Raw genomic sequence first — 23447 nt, 5'->3', positions numbered from 1 at the left:
AAAACAGGAATATACATATAAATTCATGCTCCTTAGGCATGCTCAAAAGGGAGGACATTGTGGAATTCTTCCCAGACAGAAGGTTGACATGTAGGACATGCCCTGGAAAAGGAACATATCTGGTCACCTTTTACAAACCAGACTCCCCCCAACTATTCCTTTGTTTCTCTCATGTTGGCAGTCTTTCTAGTTGTTGTTGGCAGGTCACCTTTCTGTTTCCTCAGCTGTTAAAGACAGCCTTGGAAAGGCTGACCCAAGATATTTTGACTCCTCAGGTGCAGCAGCAGCCATTGGCTATCCCTGCCCAGCCAAGGCAAGGTGCCTAGGAGGACCCAAACCCAGTCAAGTTTGTTATTGTGTGCCCTCAAGTCGTTTCTGACATACGGCAGTCCTAAGGTGAGCTTATCATAAGGTTTTCTTGGCAGGATTTGTTTAGAAGGCTTTGCCTTTACCTTCTTCTGAGGCAGAGAGCGTGTGACTTGCCTCACCCAGTGGGTGTCCATAGCTGAACAGAGAATCATTTCGGTACTATAAGGCTGGAAATCTCACCCAAGTCCTCTCCCCCTGTCCATTCAGCAAGAACACGGAGCCAGTTATTTGCTGATCTACTGTGACATTTAAAATCTGCTGCATGAAGCATTTGCCTCACCTTGCCTAATGTCAGAGTTGGCCATGGGAGCTGGAGTTCTGATGTTAATAGGAAGGACAGAATAGGACTGAAAAGATGCCAAGTGTAGTAGGCTACACAAACATTTTGAGATGTCCCAGCTCTGTACGCCCACTGGGTAACCTTGGACAAGTCACAACTCTTTCAGCCTCAGAGGATGGCCATGGCAAACCACCTCTGAACAAATCTTGCCAAGAAAACCCCAAAATGGGTGCGCTTTAGGGTCGCCATAAGTCGGAAATGACTTGAAAGCCTACAACAACGTATATATGTGTGTATGCATATAGAGAAGGCAGACAGAGACTTCTGTATCTCTTGGAGTACTCTGTAGTGTGTACAGTTGAAAACTGATACAGGTGCCAGTGTGGTGTTCAGTAATTGTTTGAACATTGGACTAAGACTCTGGATAGCAGGGTTCAAATCCCTGCTTGGCCATGAAAACCCACTGGGTGATCTTTGGCAAGTCACACTCTCTGTGTGTCAGAGGAGGGCAAAGGCAAACCCCCTCTGAACAAATCTCACCAAGAAAACTCTGCAGTAGGTTCCCCCCATAAGTTGGAAATGACTTGAAGGCACACAACAACAACACAGGTGTGGTTAAAGCCTAGGGTGCATTACCAAGTGATGATCCTTTTCCAGATCTTGAGAATGAGGGATTTGGAGGGGAACTTGAAGGTGTTTAGTTCAGTATCCAGCTCAGGGTGGGATCCTGTTCCATACTAATTAATTTATTAATCCAAAACAACAACAACAAAATGGTTAATGAATGAGAGAAGTAACCTCTCCTCCCCCTCTTCCCATCCTATCTCAGATAATTTGTCCAGTTTTGTTAACCCTGATGCAGTCCTGTTATGTCGAGGTCAGTGTGTATTAGCTTACAATTGTGTGCTGATTCCCATTTCTGCCAGTTTGGGCTGAAGTTGTTAACAAGTCTTGTTTGGGGTTTTGTCACATCATAGCTGTGGTTGCTGGTGATTAGGAGGACAGGGCCTTTTGAGTAGCAGCACCTGAAGTGGAATTCTCTTCTTTAGATGTTCATATGGCCTCCACATTAGACCTCTTGCCAAGCTGTAAAAATGGCTTTATTACTCCAAATTAAAGGGTAGTTTTGTTTTTATTTTTTTATGTTTGCTGCTTTATCATTAGTGTTATTGCTATGTTTAATTTTGTTAATGATGATTATGACTGGTGTGTTGGGTTTGTTTTCTGGTATCTTTGTGTTTTTAGATTTGCTCTTAGTTTGTAAGGTTTTGGGCTGGAAAAATGGCTCAGATTTAAAATTAGAAATAAAATGTACACTAATATTCTCGTGAATTTCACTCTTTGGTTGAAAATACTGCATACCTCTCTCTGGTGTACACATATGTCCCTTTGAAAATAATAATGATGATAATGATAATATTAATACGCTGTTCCAGTAAAATTGGTGAGGCTTACTCTTTTCTTGTCAGTTTTTTAGTGGGTCAGATGGGGTAGGGAGGAAGACTAACCAAGAAATGTTATTTCTGTAGAAGTCCATGGTCAGGGGAAAAGAAAGAGATCATGCAGCATGCTGTTTACTGGGGAATAAAGGATCTTTCTGTACAAGGAGGAAAAGCTGAAATGTGAAAAAACCATTCTTTAAATGTGTTCAGATCAGTGAGGCTGGAGAAAACAGTGAATAGAAGGTTATAAATGGTCTTTTGCTAGAACCTGTTAGATTATGTCACACACACACACAAAAGTGAAGATGTGAAATGTAGTTTTAAATTCATCTTCCTATATGGCTGTCAAATGTTCTTCCAGAAACCTGAAGCCTGTGGATATGTGTGAAATTTGTGGATATGGCAAAAATCAATATATTGTAAATGGGCCATAATACTGCTTTCCTCTCTACTTCCCCTATTTCCTTGGTCCATTATCCTAAACAGGCTATGGAATATGCTGAATATTAGTGGGTAGTACATTGGATTAAAGTGGCAAGTGACAAAGTCAAATTCCAACTTGCTGTGTGATTTTGAACCAGTCACTATCTCATGCTAACCTACTTTGCAGGGCTGTTGTTAGGATAAAATGAGGGACGGGGGAGAGAACAATGTTCACATACCTGAGCTTCTTGGAGGGGTGGTAGGTTAAAGTGTAATCTAATAATTTTGGACTTTAATTTTAAAATATTGCAAATAAATTATAAAAGTAGGGAAGAGAAACAGACAGCACTGAAAACTAGAATCTTAATAAATGGCAATTTGGTGCATTCTCAAACTCTGATTTTTCTGTAAACTGAGCAGAAGTCTAGGTCTCTTTTAAAAATGTTTGGCTGGGGCATTCTGGGATGTATATAACATGAAAAAAACTTTTTAAAGCTCTGCACATGACTCATAATGAAGAGGAAAAATTGAACTTAAAAATTGAATAATGTTAGAAGTTAAACTAGAACAGTACTGATACATAACCTTAAAAAGTGTCCAAAGTCATTGTTCTTTTGCTTGATTGCCACAGAAGCCTTAACGCAGTAAAAGTTCAGCCTTGCTTTCAAATGTCTTCCATCCTTCTGTTTCCATTTAACATTCCAGCTGGGGCCCCTGTGTGAAATGCCAGATGACACTTAATAACCCGACTCTTTCCCAGTTCTGTCAGTGTCTTATTTCTCAACATGTTCTCGTTCTTTTCTTGGCTTTCTTCCAGGGAGAACTAGAAAAGCTGAATCAATCTACAGATGATATTAATCGGAGAGAAACCGAGCTTGAGGTACTGTTTTTTTTCTTGTTGCTTTGTCTGAGCTGCATTCTTGTGTGGAATTTTGCTGTACATTTTATTTTGGTAGGAAATGTTATTCATTTCCATTTTTGTGTTGCCTACTAAAACATTCCCAAGAAACTCTTAAATTATATATATAATATATATGTTTACAAGAGTGTCTGCATGGCTTAAGCCAGTGGATAAAGCAAAAGTAGGTCATACACATGTCTTGCTCAGTCACTGAAATGGAATGACATTACTATGTATGGTGCTCCAAATTCCGTTAATCCTCTGATGTATCCTACGCCAAGAGATAATACATAGCAATCAAAATGGTAATTAATCCTCCATATAGGTATGCAAACAGTGCTTTTGAATTTCTTGCAGTTCCTTCACTGCCATTTCCAGGATCACCCAACCATACTTAAGAATGCAAGAAATTAGAGAAACACAGCTGTTTCATCCACGTAATGTACGCTCTTACTATCAAGAAAAATTATCAGAGCAGCAACCATGTTTGTTTTAACCCTACTTCATTAGAGGTTGTGTACCTATACTACAAGGTTACTTTCACTGGCACAGCTCCATGGGGTTTGTAGTTTGGGAAGGCAGTTAGAATTCCCTGCTGGAGCGCTCTAGCGATATAGTTCACATACTCTTTGGCTGTCCCCATTTGGCAGGTACAGTCCTGATTAATCCTCTGTTCCACTTTTCAGTGTGAAACTGGCTAGGAGGAATAGCTCATTGTCTGGACCCAAGATTCTGCTTTGTTCCTCCCAAATGACCCAGGGTTTTTAATGGCCTTATAAATCTTGTCTTGTTTGAAAACAACAAATTAGGATTATAGGTTCAGTTGCCATAATAAACTAACCTGGATTTTTACAGCGCGCCTGCATTATAGACAGGTGTGCCCTACGTGGCTTCCAGCATATGCTGGAAGCCGCGCCAGAAAAACTCCTTTCGCACCCTGGAAGGAGTAATGGTGCGCGCCCCGCAGTGTGCCACATGCACAAGCCCCATTACTTCTACTGGGCCTTGAGCATATGTGTTTTTTCCCTTATGTGTGGGGTGTATGTGTTCCGGAATGGATCCCCGTGTAAGGGAATGGTGCACTGTACTTACTTTTGAAGACATTTGTTTACCATCTCTCAAACCACCAGGGATGGTTTTACCCACTTACACAGTGGGGAAAGGGAAGCGGAAGTAGATGGGCTTCATGTATCAGCACACTGGTTCCTCACAGTAAGCCAAGAGTCCTGGCTTTTCACTATTTATTTAATTTTACATGCTGCTTCCCCCAGCCCCAAAAGGTGCCCAAGGAGACATATCCTTGGCCTTTCCTTCCTCCACCATCATCCTGAGGGAGAGAAGGGCAGGCCAGCTCCATCAGGCCTTGCCTGAAAAGAAGAAGGCCTTCCCTCTAGTCCATCTACCATAGTCCAGGCTTCCTGGGAGAGAAATTCTGCTGGATTTCCCCCCTCCCCACTGCCATTCCCTTCTCCTTTTGTGTCTTGACTCTTTAGATTGTAAGCCTGAGGGCAGGGAAATCTCTAATTAATAATTTGTAAGCTGCTCTGATAGCCTTTTGGCTGAAGAGCAGGGTATGTATAATTATTATTATTATTATAAATTAAAAATACAAACAGAAGAATAAATGAAGAACACATAAAACAAGTATGTTCAGTGTGGGCTGTGGGCAGCATTCTAAGGTGTGTGAGTCTTCTACCATGCCTCAAAAATGTTTGGATGGAAAAGGATACATCCTCATTTCCCCCTCAATGTCCATTTAACAATCCTTGTCTTGCTGTGCTTGCAGAATGGGTTTAGTTGCTTGGTTTTTGTCTAGTTGATCTGTTTTTGTCTAGTTCAGGAGTAGGCAACCTGCAGCCCGCGGGCCGGATGTGGCCCGGTGAGGCCTTGGGACCGGCCCCAGCCCAGTCCTGCCACTGATTGCCGCTGGGGCCTTTGGCCTCCCGCACTCAGGGGCAATTGTCTATAGACGCCTCAGAAACATGCATTTATATTAACATTTTTTTAAAAAATCAGCAATTTTTTTTGCATGTCCTCCACTTTTTTTTAAAAAAGTGTCCACCATTTGTCAATGTTGTCCTACATTTGTCCCGGTTTATTTATTTATTTAATTTTTTTTTTTTAAAAAATTATTTAATTATTTATTTTTTGGCTTCGGCCCCCCAGTTGTCTGAGGGGGATAGCAACCCGGCCCCCGGCTCAAAAAGGTTGCCTACCCCTGGTCTAGTTGATCTAATAGCTTTAAGCGGGCTTCATTTGTGCTTAGATGCAGAATGTAACCAACTCATATGGGCATTTGCTGGAACATATTTATATTGTTTATTTGTTAATCTATATACTCAATCAGTTTGCCTACGGTACAGAAATGAAAGGTAAAAAAATCTGCAATTTTTTTTCTGAATGGAAAATGTTTCCATACTCTCTTCTGCCTGCAAATCTCTTCTCAATCAGAAATACAAATAGTCAAGTCAAACACAATACAAGCTAAGTTGCCCATGCTCACATTCTTACATCCATCTTTTACTGAAATAGAACATTCCATTAGTTGTACTGATTCAGACTTTTTTCAGCTTGAACTGGAACTGGTAAATAATGCAAGAGTGAAGCTGAAGGTGCTACAGTTATACTTCAGCAAAAGGTATCAAAGATAGCTGGATCAGTATGCAAAGGGATCTTGCAGCACCTTTGAGACTGAAAAAAGTTGGTAGCATATGCTTTTGTAGACTTAAGCCTGCTTTGTCAAAAGCTTATGCAACCATCTTCTTTGTACAGAAGCCTTCTACGAAAGTTTATGCTACCAACTTTTTCCTCACAATCTCAAAGGTGCTGCAGAAGAAAGTTAAGCTGTTGATGTAAGAAATATCACTTACATATCTTTAGGTATGTGTCCTAAAACAATGTTCTTTCAGGTTTTAGTTGGGTTTGTTTAATAAAATATAAGGGGAGTATATGCAGTTCTCTACCTTATTATAAATATTTGAGTGAAATAATTTCCACATAAAGTTTTCAGTGGATTTGAATGTAACATGTAAGTCAAATATGCTAAATCAGATACAAAGGTTTAGAGAACTGGAAAAGTTTCCAGAACATTTCTCAGTTCTGTTTTTTCTAGACTATCCACATCACTACTACTGTATACCATAGCTAAAACAGTATCTCCAAATAGTGATGATTTTTAAAGCAGTAGATCTCTAAGTGTCCTACGTCTGACAGATGGAGGCATGTGATAACATTTCGTTTGCCAGGAAAACAACATGGCAACTGTACAGACAAATTTAGTTGATGTGTAATATGTACAATTTTATTATCTGCCTCTCTTTATACCCTCTTCTACATACATCTGTTCCATTTGTTCCTGTCCATCTTAATTTGTGTGTGTTTCCCCACCCTGTTTTGAAAGAGGAGTTAATATAGTGTTTGCTGTCACTTGACATTTAAACTTTCATTCCCATCCTCCAGCTGACTGTGGTCATTGTGTCAGACATAGTTGTCAGTAACTTGCCAAAGGGTTAGAGGTAATTGGGGGGACACTCTATACATTTCAGATAAGAGGTCTCTAATATGGCCTCTGGGTACTGATCGTCATAAAGGGCAATTGAGGACATGTCTGTCTTTAGTTTGGGGACAGCAGGAGGTTGTTTTTGTCTGAAAGGACAGTCATGTGGAGGCACTATTCTGTTGTTAATGTGCCTTTAAGTCATTTCCAACTTACAGCAAACCTTAGGCAAACCTATCACAGGGTTTTTATTGGCCAGATTTGTTCAGAGGGATTTGCCTTTGCTTCCTTTGAGGTCTCTAGAGTCATAGTCCAATGACCAAAACACTACGCCATACTGGCTCTCACTCTACATTCATGGGAAGATAAATAATCAGAGGTGACACATAATCTTGTTCAGCCTTGTATTTGGTAGCCTTAAGTGACTTTAAGAATTTTATGAATGTGAATGTGTGGGTTCTCTCAGTTCTTCTTTCATATTGGTCTGCTTGGTTCCTGTGCATTGAGTTCTTTCATCTCTCTTCCACCAGTCTGTTTGACAGAGAGTTGGGTTTAGAAAACTTGATTTTCCTTTAAACTGCTTCTTTAAAAAAACAAAAAAAACAAGGCTGTTTTTGCTATTTGGCATTGCCAGAAATAGTGGTCTCTTATAGTCTTTTTTCAGACCTCAGAAAAATTTATATATACACTATGGTTTCCACAGTGGCCATGCTGGTGATGGTGAGAGGGTGTTCCTGGGAATTGTACCGGTATACGGTTATTTTTTTCAAGCTTTTCATTCTTTTGTGGCATAACAGTGAAGAAATGGACCCATCTTTTTACATTTGGCTTCTAGCAAAATCTTTCCACTGTCTTTTGGGCACTTGTTCAAGGACTGCACAACTTGTGTTACCAACCAAATTGAACGTACAATAAATATGATATGTGTTATCTGCTTGGGCGTGCAACACAGTGAGGTGGATTAGCAGCCATGGTGGCAGTTTGGTTAGAATGTTGGACTACAGCAGTAGCAGTAGTTAGTCAGATATAGCTGTGTTAGTCTGTAGAATCAGTATGTAGAGAGATGTAGTAGCACCTTTGAGACTAACTAAAAGAAACAAGTTGGCAGTATGAGCTTTCATAGACTTAAGTCTACTTCCTCAAATGCATTTGGTTTTAGGCATTTTGCTAGTTATGCTAAAGGACAACATGATGCTCTCTTCAAATTGATGTTCAGAAGCTGAATGGATGGCCAGCTGAATTTTACAATTGAATAATATTTTCCACCAGATCTAATGCAACAGGCTAGTTTAGACCCATCTCCCCCATGTACATGGAAAGCTGTGTGACATACACCAGTGCTTCATAAGATATATAATGTGTGGGATTGCCTGGCTTTTCCCCCCAATGGGTCAGGGACATATTGGTGCCTTTTGACTACAATTGTTTCTTTCTTTCTGGGAAACTTGCTGTGGACTGGCAACTGATAGCTTGTGGATGAACACTGCCATCATTTTGAGTAGTACTGCCAAATATAGCTTTGCTCATCAACTGAAAGGAACTGCTGGACAGTTCTTGAGGAGTAGTTAGGAGGCTACCACTGCTGCCCTCTTTGTCTCATTTGACCTAAAGGTAGAACTGGCCCAATGAGGGGTCAGGTTTCAAATCTCTGCTCAGCTATTAAGGAGCTGTTGCTTAGATTAATTTATTTGTCAAAGTTGTTGTGAAAATAAAATATTGGGATATGTGTGTATGGAGAAGAACCATCTATACACCTGTGAGATCATTGAAAGAAATATGAAGTCGAAATGTGGAAAAGTAAAATGTGGGAAAGTAGAAATGTTTTAAATGAATCAAATACATATTAAATTCTAGTTCAGAGGTGGTGGACATTATTAGGCTTGTTGGATTGCAAGTTGTGAGCAGAATAAAAAACAAGCCTTGCGTATTCTTCCAGTCATTAGTGCCCTTGTTTGCTATATAAGAAAAGGGTACCCTGTGTTACATTCCAATGCATGCTGACTGGTTTTGGGCATTCGTCTCAACTTTTGCACACAGCAAGTACTTCCTATATTTAGGGTAACTTGAAATCCTATGTCAGAATCTGAATTCAGCGTATAGTATTGGGCACACATGACTGGCACTTAAAGTAGTGTTATGAGAACAGACAAACTATGGGCAGTTTTCATTCAATTAAAACAGTTTCCATAGCAAAGAAGAAACAGGAGAAGGGTGTGGTGCTCTCTTAAAATGTGTCTTTAAAAGTTTGACTAGCAGTCTGTTGAGAGCGAACATGGTGTAGTGTTTCGAGTGTTGGACTACAACTCTGGAGACCAGGGTTTGGATCCACTGGGCCTTCAGTGAGTCATACACTCTCAACTACCCCCCCCCCCAAACCCCATGATAGGTTTGCCTTAGGCCAGGTCTCCAGAAATCGGAAATGATTTGAAGGCACAACAACAACAACATGGTTTAAGTCAAGCATCCTCTACTCTGTAAGGCAATAAATAACATCTTGTCTCCTCCTTGCCCATGCCTTATTGCCCCCTGGAGCAATTGTTGCTGTACTGATGACCTTAGTGGAGTGCTTTGTGGATTGCTGTAGTGGTCTCAGTGAGACAAAGAGAGAATGGATTGTGAGAGGCATTGGACTGTTGATGGTTGCATGTAAATTAATCTGTTGGTTCTTAATGAGCCTTTTTACTTGGTTAAAATCCATAACTCTGTTGGCTCAGAGTGCCGAACTAGCATTAATGCTTCAGCAAAGGATTATGGAAACCCTCGGAGAGATTTTAATTTATGCCTTGTCTAATATTCCTGTTCATGACTGAAGCACTTGTGAAGGGAGCTCTTTTTAATACCATACTGTTTAAGAAGACTAGCCAGTGTTGCTTTATGCCACAGCTAGCATTATCATCAGGCAGAGTGAGGCAAAATCTCCTTCGGTATCAGAAGCTAGAGGCGACAATGGCAGCTTCCCCCATCATTCTTCCTGTGTCCCTTGTCCATTCCAGACAAAGCTGTGCCTATAATTTATCCTGTCTTGACCTACACAGGCCCTTGGGGACAGTGGAGGACATGGTCCCCTTATCACTGTTAAAGTAAGATTCAACTGCCCGTCTGGTTTGTTTCTGTGCACAGAAAGAGAGGAGAAGCATGTTGTTCTTTGTATCGGTTGAAAACAACGAGGAGACAAGCTCCACGTGCTCCAGGATGGTCAATTGTTTATTCAGTGTAAAAAAAGCCCAATATGTTTCGGTCACAATGAGAAAGGCCTTCTTCAGGGTCTGGAAACAAATACAAATACACATATATTGTAATTATTAAAAAGACAGGACAACATTCAATGAACTATAACATAAAAATACCTATATTATTCATATCAAAATTATACATACCCTTCAAAAGAAATCAATATAGCACAGTTCTAGCATTTAAATGTGTTTGAGGGGACATGATACCTTCAAAGCTAAACTGTAATGGTTTAGTCCTATTGTAAATTGCCAGATTACCCCCCCCCCCCCCCATGTTTCTGTGCACTAATATCCTAGCACTAATAACTTTAGTTCTGGTCCAGAATGGAAGGCTTCTGTGCGTGCATTCATCTCCAGAGCATCTCAACAGTTGTATATACAGAACGTTGGTCAAGGGTAATTTCAAATGAGACGTAACATTAATTGTATGGAAGGAATTAATGTGTTCATTTTGTTAAAATTTAAGTAGCTGTTTTGTATGGGTATGTGTGAATTGTGGTGGCAACAAGGAGGCTGAGACAGATTAATGCAGGGAGGAGTTTTTATCCTTTCCTCCTCAGTGGTCCTGATGACCCCCTCCCCAGCTGCTTTTAATACTGGAGGAGAAGTTCATATTAATGCAGACTACAAGAGCTTCTCTTTCAGGGAAAGTAGTAGATATATGCTGATGAGGAGAGGCAAATTTCTCAAGCATGCTTGTGCTCCCTTATCCCATGGAACCTTTTAAACTTTTAACAGTGCTAATTAATTATTTACACACAATTTATGTCACATGTAGTTTGATCTTCAAGTTGTTTGGAGGCCTTTCAAGATTCCAAGCTTTCCTAGCAATGATGCCTGTAGCAGATGAAAACTGCTGTACTTGTCACATGAGATTATATCCCCAAACTCTGTGGACAGAAGCGCAAAGTGATAGCCTTGCCACAAGAGACTACTAGGCTGTTTTTTTTTAACTGTAAGAGACATGAACTCAAGCACTTCTAGGTATATTTGGTGACCTGTGCTGTTACCATTTTGGTGATTTTCTCCACTCCACCTCTGCCATGACCCCAATACCATCTCCCGTGACAGATTTCACATGCCACATAGAATCAGGCTTTATCCACAACAGTGCTTGCGCACACAATTCATAGAGAAGAAAAATGATGCATAGAGATAAAAATAGATATTGCTGCTTCTGTAGGGTGTTGTTCCAGACCCTGTTAGTAAAGAGTGTTTTGAGTAAAATGATGCTTTTTCTTTCTCTGCAATGTTTTGCATGAACAGGTGAAGGAGGGGGATTATGCAGGGAGTTAGTTCAGCTAAAACTGACCTCACTTCTCCCACGCATGTTTGGCCAGGAAGGGCACCACATCTGCCTCCCAATGGCATCCCATACCAAGGTGTGCCAAAAGAGGCCCCTCCCTCTCTGCCCCGCATGGCTTTAAAGTAAAGCCAAAGGGGACAGGGATGGGAGGGGCGCTGGACCTTTACCCTCACTGCCTTGCAAAACTTTAAAATCATGCCTTTCAGGGCAGGGCAGGGATGGGAGGCATTGGGCCTTTTCCCTCCCTGCTGTGAGCCATGGTGCGTGGCAGGGAGGTGTGGGCACTTGCTGGGTGTCACTCCCCCCTTTGGTGGTGTCACCTTGTGCGGTCCGCACCCCCTAGTGATGCTACTGCTGCTTCCTACCAGTTAGGTACATTGAAACATTTGCCCTACGTCCCTCCTTTACAGATTGGAGTATATGGTGTATGTGTGATTTAGCTTCCCTCTACCATATTCACCTGAGCCATTTCCCTAGTGAGAGATGTCTAGTTGCCCTTAGGGATAAAAGGAACCAGCAGGGCACAAATTTCATATGCAGTGGAGCTGGCATGTCTGGCATATTGTTGGGAGCAATATGGAGTGAATTATCTGGGAGTGGTAAAAAATGCTATCTGGTTACATCACTGGTTGCTGGGTAGGCTTCTGTTGGTAAACAAGCTGAAACAGAAGTCTTCTCCAAAGTTTGCACTCAACTGTGTCTCAAGCTTCTCTGAGCTCTTGACCCAAAACATGCAGGGACAGCAGCAACACACTCCTGTTCATAGTTAGCACAGAGGGCAACCATATGTCTTGCCTAGTTCAAGCAGTGCAAGAATCTGAAGGCATTAGAACATAAATGCTGAGGTCTGAGGGAAAGGTAAAAGGACAGAAAAGCACTGAAAAATTAAGAGGCATCTCCCACTTAGGTGGAACAGAAGTTGGAAGTGTTGCTACTTTGGACTACAACTCCTAGAATCCCCCAGCTAGCATGGACTAACGATGCTAGCCCAACCCCCCCCCCCCCCCAGTGCTTCCAAGCTCTGGGTGGGAAAGGACTTGGGACCTCCATGGAAACTGTTTGAAGCTGCTTACTCTATTAACAGACATCTCCGTGTTGCAGGATAGAGATATGCCTTTGGACTTCTGCCCTGATGTTGCTCAACCTTATGTTAAAATGTTGTGGATATTTGAAGCTTAGCTGTGTTTGTTTGGACAAAATACAGTGGTTCAGGATTAATGGTTGAGAGCTTTTAAGATGGATCTGGGAGAAAAAAAAATCAGGGCTGGCCTTACCATTAGGGAGACAGAGGTGGGCACCTTAGATGGCAGATGCTGGGTGGGGTCAGGAGTGGGGAGTGCTGGTGAGTTGTTAGAGACCAGAGTTGTATATACTAGTAATGTCCTGTCCTAAATCCTACAAACTGGCTTATTTTGTTTCTCACATTAAAGTGATTCCTAGATGTTAGTCTGGTTGGCTTTTGCATGTGGAGTGGAGGAGGGCATGCATGCCATATCTTCCCTTACCTCAGGCAACAACATTTCTTGGGTCCAGTCCAGGTAGAATGGAGTGAGAGAACTGGGAAAAAGTGGAAGTTGTATACCTCAGAACGGGCTTTGTGTATGTGGGTGGCCTTTTAAAAAATCTTCAAGGAATGGCTAGTAGCCTTGAGTGAACAGAACATATGTTATGAGAGCTCATCATTTTGGAATCCAGTGTTCTTGCCAACAGAGAGGGCTAGATAAAGTGATTATGTGTGTCCATGCACATGTAGTCAGGTGGGTCTTCCCCCAGACCAGTCTGTGTTGCTGAAGGAGACTATGGTGGACAAACATAGGGTGCAGTGTCTGTGTGTCACACAACAAGATAGTCCCACAGAATTCGCCCACATTGAATCAAATGTAGATTCTTTATGGAAGTTGCCTGAAACATATGGCTTATTTCTGAGTGGCCACAATAGAAGAAATCCCCTATCAATGCTCTAAGTCAGGAGTGGGCAAAGTATAGCCTGCGGGACTGAGGGTCCACTGGTGCTGCCTCTCACTGGGATTTTGTTTAAAAGGAGGATTTCTGCTCCTGGAAGTTTTCAGCATGTCCTTTACTTTTCTCAAGGCCATCCACTAATCCCTCCAAAAAACCAAAATTTCAGATCTGGAAATAGATGTCTGGTCACTTCCAGTTTTGATTCCCCTCCCCCTTTTAATCCCCCCCCCCCCAGTTTATGGGCTTGTTGTTTATGGGTGCTATGTATGTGTGTGAAAATTTGGCCTACCCACAACTGCAAGACTTGGCCATCCCTGCTCTATCAGTGAGATATCAACATACCAGAAAATGAATCTTTACAATTGATGTAATCTTAGCTGAAAGAGTTTTAAAGTGCCCTTGGTTTAAAATTAAATTGATTTTAATGCTGTGTAATCCCATTAAATTGGTTTCTTAACTTGCTTTATACACATATGTTTATGGATAACAGCGAGACTATTTTTGTGGGAACTTGTTCCAAGGAAGGCCTGCCTGGAAACAAACAGGAACAGAATAAGTCATTGTTGATGGTTTTAAGAAACAGAATGCTGTAGTGATGAAGAATGAAAGGAAGTATCAAATTGCCCATTGATCTAAGACAGCTGGTCAAGTGCAGAGAGGACTGCTGCAGAGCAGCTGTGACCTAAGGACAAAATGACTCTAAAACACTTATGGGGAGCTTTGCTAGAATGTGCTACACCCCCACCCCACAAGGATGTTCTGGTGTCTGGCAGTGCAGTGCAAGGCAGAAATTGAGGTGTAACTTGTAGATTTTCCTTGCATAACTTGGACTAGTTGTCATGATTTGGAAAACTTAAGAACCATCTGGACAAAGAATGTTTCTTCTTGTCTGGTTGGCCTTTGTATTATATATACACAGAAGTAAGACAAACAACTTTTATGGACTATGAATCACATAATCTGCTTCCCTCCTCAGCCAGCATAGTCACTTGATAGCTGTTGTTGAACAATAGAAATTGGAAGTTTACATCTTCAGTGTGAAACCTGAGAAACCAGCACAGAAACAGTTGTCGCTTTGGATGTCCTGTGACAGAAACAAAGGTTGTCATACCTGACTCAAAAGGAGAGGCCAGCAAGAAAATAATGAACTAGCATTCATTTGCAGATTTGATGTGATGCAGTGGACTTAACTGAGAGTCAGAGTGGCTAGTTCGCCATCAAAGGTCGTTGGGCTTCATTAGGATGTTCATGTAAACTGTTCATCACAAGTTTGGAGTGGATCATTCTTGCTTTGACTGATGCTCTTCCTGAATGGATCTTGTTTTCATTGGTACTTCTTATGGTAACATTTTGAATGGCTTAACCATTTCTGTCACTGAATATAAAGCATCTCTTCAATTACTTCTGCCTGTGGTTATAGTACCTGTAGCTAAACCATTTCTACTTTAAAAACAAACAAACAAACAAACAAACAAACAAAAAACACTTGTATGAGGAGCCAAGGGCCTAAATATCCTAAAGGCACCAGATCCCATCCTGGCCAGCCCTGGTTAGTACTTGGATAGGAAAGCACCAAGAAATACCTGGTGATGTAGGATATATTTCAGAGGCAGAAAATGGCAAAACTACCTTTGAGTATCCTTGCCTAAGAAAATCCTGTGAAATTCATGAGGTTGGCATAAGTTGGCAGGCAACTTGAAGGCACACACATGGAACCAAGTGACAGGGAATGAATTGTGAGTGCTAACAGCCAATTTGGTCATGGCAACCCAAGGTTTTAAAAAAATCTGGCTTACTGCTGTGTGGGAATATAGCCTGCCTGTGCTGAGATTTGTATTTTTTCTAAATGTGATCTTGAAATGCAAGAAACTTACTCTGAGTATTTAAAGGTTTAATGATGGATTAATAAATTCAAATTCATTTAAAAGTGTATGCTGCTTCAAAGCAAGCATATCTTACAGTCAGTAATTTATTCCTTTCTACTGAGTAATGGGTTGTCAATAGAATATCAATTCCAGTATAGTGGATTGTCAAGAGGATAACACAACCTTTCTGCTATACAAAGCTCAGGGAAAGAATAAATTGCATTCCCATCCTTGACTGCAGTGTGTAGCTGTTTCCTAGCCAGGGAACTGAGGATTTAATGCTCTGCCTGTTACCAACATAACGGAAAACCTATCATCCCTGAAGCACAGGAGAATGACTGTCTGTCCTTGAGGACTAGAATATAAAACTTTATTTTATCTTCTGGGCACATGTGTCCAGTTTTTGCATAGAAAATTGTTGCATACTGTACTTTAAAAGGGTGTTGAAATTGGGTTGGCTTCTGATAATTGCCAAAGGTGTAAGAAAAGAAAGGAAACAAAAGTGGGCATGTTCTAAACACAAATCTGATGTATTTATTTATATATAGAGATACATAATTAGAAAGAATTAAATAGAAATAAAATACATCTCACTGTTATAGAGAAGAATATGATCATGTGAACTGAGTCCAGTCTCTGCTACTCAGGTCCTGTTCATGGCTGTTTTCATGCCCCTTCTTCAAGAACGTGCACTACGCTTCTTAAGGTTCTGTATCTTTAAACTGAATTTGAACTGGATTTTCCATCGAATAAGAAGACTGTCCTTGGTAAAGGTGGATACATGGCCACCTTAATCCACTGTGAGTTATGAGGAATATTTTTTACTCTCTCCATATTGATCTGTGTGCTGGAGTTGGATCTATATGCTAGTTTTTAATGCCCCAGAATCCACAACACATTCCCTTTTGTTTACTCTGTTGTTAAATATGGAACATTAGTTGGAAATATTGGGAAAATGAAACATTATAAACTCAAGTCCTTCTTTTCACAGAAAGCTCAGTTTTATTTAACAAGATCAAATTGCTTACATTAGTACTGTATTACACCCACCTACCAATCTTAAGAAAGTGCATATTGTGGTTTTGTTCTTTCTTGTCATTCTGATCTATTTTTGTAGGTGTGAAATTATAAAAACTGATGCACACAATTCTTAGTGAATCAGAAGTACAGTAGTTTGCTTTAGAGAAACTGGCTATAATTTAAATATTTGCTTCACTGGTTAATATAGCAGCTTGTGTTGCAATTTATCTCCCCTGTCTTGCTGTCTGGATGTCAAGCTAATCCTTGCAATGAATAAATAGTTTTGCTTCTCAAAAATTGAAGTAGGTAGACTACAGTATCATTCCAGCTGTTTACCAATTAATAGACAATGCCATATCTTTAAAATGAATGGAACAAGGTGTGTGTTGGGTGTGTGTGCATGCTTTCCCCATGTCTTAATGAGAATGTCCTTTCTTATATTTGTAGCACACACTGTGAGAAGATGTTGAAAATTAGGAATAGTTAGAGTATTTGTATATGTACACAAAATACATAACTCCTATTATTTTATATTTATGCTTTTCCATTCTTGTTAGACATTACAGCAAAGACAGGATTTCTATTAAGAACCAGAATCCTATGTTTTGTTCCTCCACTCTACAGTTCTTAGGGCAGTGTGCCGCAACATTTTGTATTCACCATATGCATATAGTATAATTTCTGTCATCCCTGATCATTGGCCAGGCTGATTAGAGTTGATGAGAATTGTAGTCCCAGAATACGGGGCAGTCACCAGACTGGGAAAGCTGAGTCCAGGAATATTTGGCATATGACCACATCATGCTGCAGTTTCCCTTGTTCTACCCAAAGTACTTTTCACATAGAAGAGTGTCCACTATTTGCTTGTCTGATTCACAGCACAGGTACATAACAGTCGTGTGTGTGTATGTGTGAGCAAGTGCATGCAGTGAATGTACCTGAATTATGCATGTTGGCACATATTCATGATGAACCTTTTCCTATGAAAGACCATTGACTCCTGGGAAAAGTAAGTGTGGAGCTGCATGCAGGAAGTGTGGAGCCAAAATCTAATGGTGTGTGGGAATGGATCCCACAGGGGATAGAATTTGCATCACTGCAGGACTGTATTGTTGCTTTTCTCTGCTCCTGCACCTGCCACCATTACTTGTTCTTTGCCACCCACCTGTCTCCTGTATTTCTTTCACATACACTCATGAAACAGAAGATGGAGTGATCTTTAGAGGGATCGTCCAGGCAGCAAGAATGAACCTGCAGTATTGAGAATGAATAAGGCTGGGCTGCATGAAATTCATGCAGGGGCCTCATACATGCCCCAGACCACAGGTTCCTCATTCTGTGTTTAATGGAGAGCAGCCTTGAAGCTGACTGAGGTCATTGCTTGATCAGTGCCTGGGTGGGACACCACTTGGGAACCTCCATATGCTGCCATCATGGAAGAAAGTTGGCAATATATGGTAGTTGATACAATCCAGTTGTTCTCACTATTGAGGTGTGGTTGATTTTTTTGTCCTCACAGTTATACTCAAAACTGTGACTCATGCAGAACCTGCCCCCCTCCTTTGAGGTGCAGATCTGGCCCTGTCATTTAGCACAGTGAAGTGGCTATGTTTCAAAAAGGAAGCAGGTTGTAACTATTTAAATATTGTTGCTGCTAGGCAGCTAGGGAGAGATGCTTGAGGGTTATTCTACTTTGGTTGCCAACATAAATAACGTGACCAGCCTTGGGTAGTATGCATTTGTTGTGTGTGTGTGTGTGTGTGTGTGTAGTGAGTACATATAGTGGTAGGAGCACAGTTCCTTTAGCATATCTTGCCTGTGTGAGGGTGCATAACTCTTGATCTTACAGTTAGCACTAGTTCACATGTCTAGAATAAGGGTGACTGACTCTAGGTATCTAGGACTCTAGCAGGGTATCCAGGCCAGAATGTGCACTAAACAGATGTTGTATTTTGCTGCCACTTTATCATGGCTCCATCCTGTGGAATCCTGGGGTTTATACTTTTGTGAGGAATACTTAAAAATCTCTGCAAGACATTGCTAGTGTTATCATTTAGTGGTGTACATTAGAGCTCACTGGCAAAGAATTCCAAGTACCTCACCAAATCCTATGATTTCATAAGTTGGAGAAATAATAAATAAATTGGTATTAAACTGCTATAACTCTGTATTGTGGATAAATTTTATCCATTTGGATGTATGTTAATCTTTTAGCTTCTTTGTGTGAAAGGGTGCTTTCTATTTTTAATTTTGGGGGGTGTACTTTTGAGGCAAGATAGGACAGTGCACACCTGAATAGTGCAATCTGATTCAAAAGGTCATTTAGTTTAGTCACACCTATTTAGTGTGTGTGTGTGTGCGCGTGTGTGTGGTCATGTAAATGAATAAGTTTAAGAAGTAAAAATAATGCACAAAGGCAAGAAGGAGGAGCCTGAGGGGAAACACAGAGAGATTGAGGTTTTTCTGTTCTGCCAAACAGGAAAAAAAAATCTAAATGGTTATTGGTGGCATTAGTGTGAAGTAAAAAATGTTACTATTTTCTTCACATTTGAATTTATAACAACAGATTGAACCCCATTGTGGAAAGATGGAATATAAATCCTTGAAATAAAAAAAATTGATGTCTGCTTAAACCTGGTTGGACTTGCCAAAGAAAGTCAGAAGCCTAGTTATGCTGGCATCCATTTTATACTCTTCAAATCTGAATGCCATCAATAACTGTCATAATATTTTTTGGTTCAGAAATCTGACCCATATTTCTGGTATTTTTCCAGAAAGAATGTTCTACAAAACACATCCATCTTACAGTGCCTAGGCAGGCTTAGATAATTCAATTTGGTCTGAGAATACAGTCTTGGTGACATTGTTTGCTGCCTTTTCCTTTTTTGTAGGATGCTCGTCAGAAATTCCGTTCTGTTCTAGTTGAAGCGACAATAAAACTAGATGAACTAGTGAAGAAGATTGGGAAAGCTGTAGAAGACTCTAAACCTTACTGGGAAGCGCGGAGAGTTGCGAGGCAGGTAAGAACATTATTGAAAAGCCTGTGCTGGTAATTGTGCCGCAGGGGGCATATTGGAAGCCCAGTGGTGTTGTTCATAATGTCTGATGTGAAGAAATTTGACTGATGCCAGAGTGGATATTTCAACTATGTACTTTCCCTGGAACTGATGACACATTTTCTGTCTCTCCTTTCCTCCCTCTGGTTGCAAGTACCACCCACGCAGGTATAAGCTGTCAAAGGATTTGTTCTGTTATTTCCCCCAATCCCTACCCATAATGATGGCTCAGAAACTTTGAGTAACCTACTTATGATCATCTTTTTCCATAGCTGTACTTGTATCAGTACCAATTCTTGGTTTTGGAACTTCTCTTTTTCATTTTCATTTTTAAAATTAAGTGGGGCATGAGAAACCTTGCTGTTAGACAGATAAATATAATGAGGGTTTGTTGCAATATGAAGATGCTTGGACATTTCTTACACATGAGATGTCAGAAGCTTTGAGGGTACTTCCACAACTGACAGCTGAATTATGGATTCACTCCCCCGCTGCCTTTTAAAACACTTTTTTTCATAAGAAAGAGTCACTACCACAATGGGGGCACTGCTTAAGTGACTCTTTGGAGATGTTCTTGGACAGAGATGATTTGACCAAATTGGCCCAAGTGCTGGTAACCTCAAGACTGTACTATTGCAATGCATGGCATATAAGGTTGCCCTTCAGGCTTGTCTGGAAGCTGCTGTGGGCGAGGAATGCTTCAAGCAGGCTTCTGAGTTGGTTGACCTACTAACACTACATAACACCCTGTTTAGGGAATTGTACTAGCTGCTGATTTGCTACTAAGCAAGGTTTGAGGTTTTGTTGTTATTTTGTAAAGCCCTAAACAACTGGAGACTTGGTTACCTTGGAGATCATCTTCATTACAGAACCATTCAGATTTTGAAGTCATCTGGAAAGGCCCTCCTATAGTAGGGTTGCATACTCCTGAGGTTCAATTTCACTAGGTCTTTTTTTAGCAGGGCATTTACCATTATGGTACTCACTATGTGAAATATCCTTGCAGCTCCCACTAGGTGGAAATTTGATAAAGCTCAACTATATTTAGGATTTCCTGTATGGATCTTCCTGACATATGAAAGACTTTTGGGACAGTAAGGAAGTGTAAATGGTTTGATTTGACAATATGATTTGTTATAGTTATTTCTGGATTATAACTTTTTGTTACACAATAGAATAAAATAATAATAATAGAAAACATCCCTACTTATGCAAGCCATCCCAGTATAGTCCAATTTATCATCTTTTTCATGTTGTTGGTAATCACCATCTTGGTGTACTAATTCCTTTACCATTGTAATAGTAATCAGAATTATTTCTTATCATCCCACCCCATGCTTTGAGTTAATCCAGTACTAATTTAATAATCTCTTATTTCTCTGTGTTGCTGGTTTTTAAGTTTTTTAAGGGTCTGTATAGAGTTTAATTTTTATTTTAATTCATTTTAGTGTTTTTAATTGTTTTCATATGAACTATTTTAAAGTGCTTTTATTATTCTATTACATTTTATTCTTTTAAAGGGTGATGTGTTTTAATACTTGTTTAATTCTGTTTTAATGCTCACTTTTGTATGTTTTGAATTGTATTTTTTAAATTTATAAGCCTCTTTGTGTCCCAATTTTGGGGAAAAGCGGGATATAAATATTATCATCATCTGTTCTTAATGTGTTGCAATGAAACCCTCAGTGTTGCAATGAAACCCAGGGAGGCCCAGATAGTGTTGTGGTCAGGGCTGGTTGGAGACATTTTGATGCCTAAGGCAAAGGCAAGATGGTCCTTCTAGAAACTGTGTGATGTAGGTTTATGTTGTCAGATCATCATGTTGTTAAGAGCAGGAGAAATGGTTGTGTTCCTGGACCTACTGGTGGTAGCTCCCATGTCAGTGGGATGGTAAATCCCTTACAGGGGTTGGCTAGCTTTAAAAAATGTCTCCATTGTGCTATTTAGGAACAGGTTTTGGTAGTTTACAGAGTTCCTGTAAAGCCTTGACTAAACCATGATATGGATTAACCATCCCATTGACAGGGGAGCCATCAGCCACAGCTGGGCGCTATCATCTTCATGGGGCCCAGTTTTCAAAGCTATGTTTTATACACTTTCAGCGTATGCTGAAAGCTGCGTATAGTGCGCCCGCGTATGACGCGGGTGCACTGTACTGTTTTTCTTTCTTTCTGTGTTTACTTCTATGGCTCTGTTCTGAAGCAGTTGAATGGTCACTGGCCCCTCCATTCTAAAGTGTTTCCTGATGAGATTTTTTGGCCAACTTGAAGCATGTGATGTTATGGGGGCCCAGAAGATGTTGTATTCTATTTGTAACCTTCCTGTATTTTCCTATTGTCTCTGCTTTTAGCTTCCTGCCAAAACAATCCATTAAGAAGGCAAAGATGGAATAGTTGTACAGTGTCTTTTGACTGATTGCTCTAGAAACTATCCATTTGGAAGTACCCTAAGGCATGGTTATTGGTATTGGGAAGATGAGTCAGAATCTGCCCTATGGTGGTCTGAGTCCAAGAGAGCTGCATCCTTCTGTGTACTTTCCAGCTGTGCTAGCAAAACTAAATTGGCATCCAGTGAATGTAGCCCCTCCAGATGAACCTGTCTGGGCTTATAAATCACTGCTGACGTTTGTAGTCCTAGTTTAAAGGATCTAGAAATTCATTAGGCTTGCTGTCAACCAAAATGTTACCTGTCAGTTATTCATTTCATATGTTCACACTTGTAACTTATTCTGGTAATAATATTTCTGCAGACTCTTTGGGACAAGGGGACATCTTGTGCAGCTAAGGCAGAACGGGCAATATTTTCATATCTCCCCTCCAAATTTTTCCCCATTTGTTTTCTTGTTAAATCAAAAGCTGCTTTTTAGATAGTCCATGAATGCACAGAGGCGTGTAGAGAGAAGGTTTGGTTATCCCTGATTTTCTTGTGTCCATAGTTAGGCCTGAAAACTGAACATATGTATTACTTTCTCCCTATTTACTACAATCCTTGAAAAACCATGGACTTTGATCATATTGACTACAATGCTGATTTTTTAAACTTCTCTAAAAACAAACAAAAAAAATCTGCATTTCAGAAGTCAACGTAGACTAATTAAATTGTGTGATTGATTCACTAGCACAATTGTAAGATTCTTCGAAACGTGGAATTGGAACCAAAGTGTATAACCAAGATTTTGCAACATTTTGCAAAATGCTTCTTGGCAAGAGCTGGAAGCAAGATGCGTTGAGGGCACAAAAATCTCTTGTCATTGAATATGGGAGAGAATTGTATTTCTATTTGGCTGACTGCCACAGAGCTGTTAAAAAACAGAAGAGCTGGCTTAGTTCCAGGAGAAGAGCTGGCTGACCTCTTCTGGTGTACTGATGCTTGTTCCACTCTGCAAAGAATGATCTTCTGTCTTATTTCTCTCTTCTTTGTTGATCTGGTGGAGTCTTTCTATCTTGGATGATAAAATCTTACCTATATTCACAATTTTTCACATTGCTGCCATATGGGCCTGACTGCACCATTCAGACCAGAGTGTGTGAAAGAGCTGCTCTTACATTGACGTAGGTTTTGCTGGTGTAGGCAATGACACAAAGCCTTGGCCCTTTTGCTCTCATAACCCTTAATGGTTTATTGCTCCCTCTGGGCTTACTTGCCACCATAGTAAACTTTCTCTTAGAGGTTATTTCATTTCCATCAAGAAACATAATTAAATTTTCTGTGCTTGTTTTCTTCCATCTTTTTGAGGAAAGTGTGGAAGTGTGACATCAGGCTAGTTTGACACAGGCCTCAAAGGTCTAACAAACTGAACATTTCTTCTCGTTTTGAAATCATGTCTTCTTGGGGGTCCTGCTTGAATGGCTTTATGTAAATTCTGCTCAAGCTCAATTGAATTCTAGGAAGAACGGAAACATGACCTGATTAAAAACTGCTGAAGAGGAGGAAATGGCTTCCTGTTCTAAGCTGTGGAATTTAGTAAGCGGTGAAATGGTGTTGATTTCCTAAAGCAGGATGTTGGTTTAGTTTGAGAAAGGAAATCATTCACACCAGCCATTTGAAATATTCATAAAGTCATTACAGACTGACTACACTCTTATATTCTGCTC

The 23447-nt window shown here is 40.4% G+C and overlaps 1 protein-coding gene across 2 annotated transcripts in view; it reads left to right on the top strand.

The window, feature by feature from the left end:
• The window catches only part of LOC149309679 (SH3 domain-binding protein 5-like), a 49420-nt gene that overhangs the window by 2349 nt on the left and 23624 nt on the right, over positions 1-23447 (top strand). For both annotated transcript variants that reach the window (XM_089532832.1, XM_089532831.1), the window contains exons 2-3: positions 3332-3394; positions 19189-19317. In XM_089532832.1, coding sequence (XP_089388958.1) covers positions 3332-3394; positions 19189-19317 — 192 coding nt within the window. The remainder of the gene's footprint in view (positions 1-3331; positions 3395-19188; positions 19318-23447) is intronic.

The sequence above is a fragment of the Sceloporus occidentalis genome, unplaced genomic scaffold, assembly GCF_023333645.1.
Source record: "Sceloporus occidentalis isolate IW3139 unplaced genomic scaffold, rSceOcc1.0.p SCAF_7, whole genome shotgun sequence".
Classification (NCBI taxonomy): domain Eukaryota; kingdom Metazoa; phylum Chordata; class Lepidosauria; order Squamata; family Phrynosomatidae; genus Sceloporus; species Sceloporus occidentalis.
The sequence above is the reverse complement of the archived record's forward strand: the minus strand, read 5'-3'. Positions and strand labels throughout refer to the sequence as shown.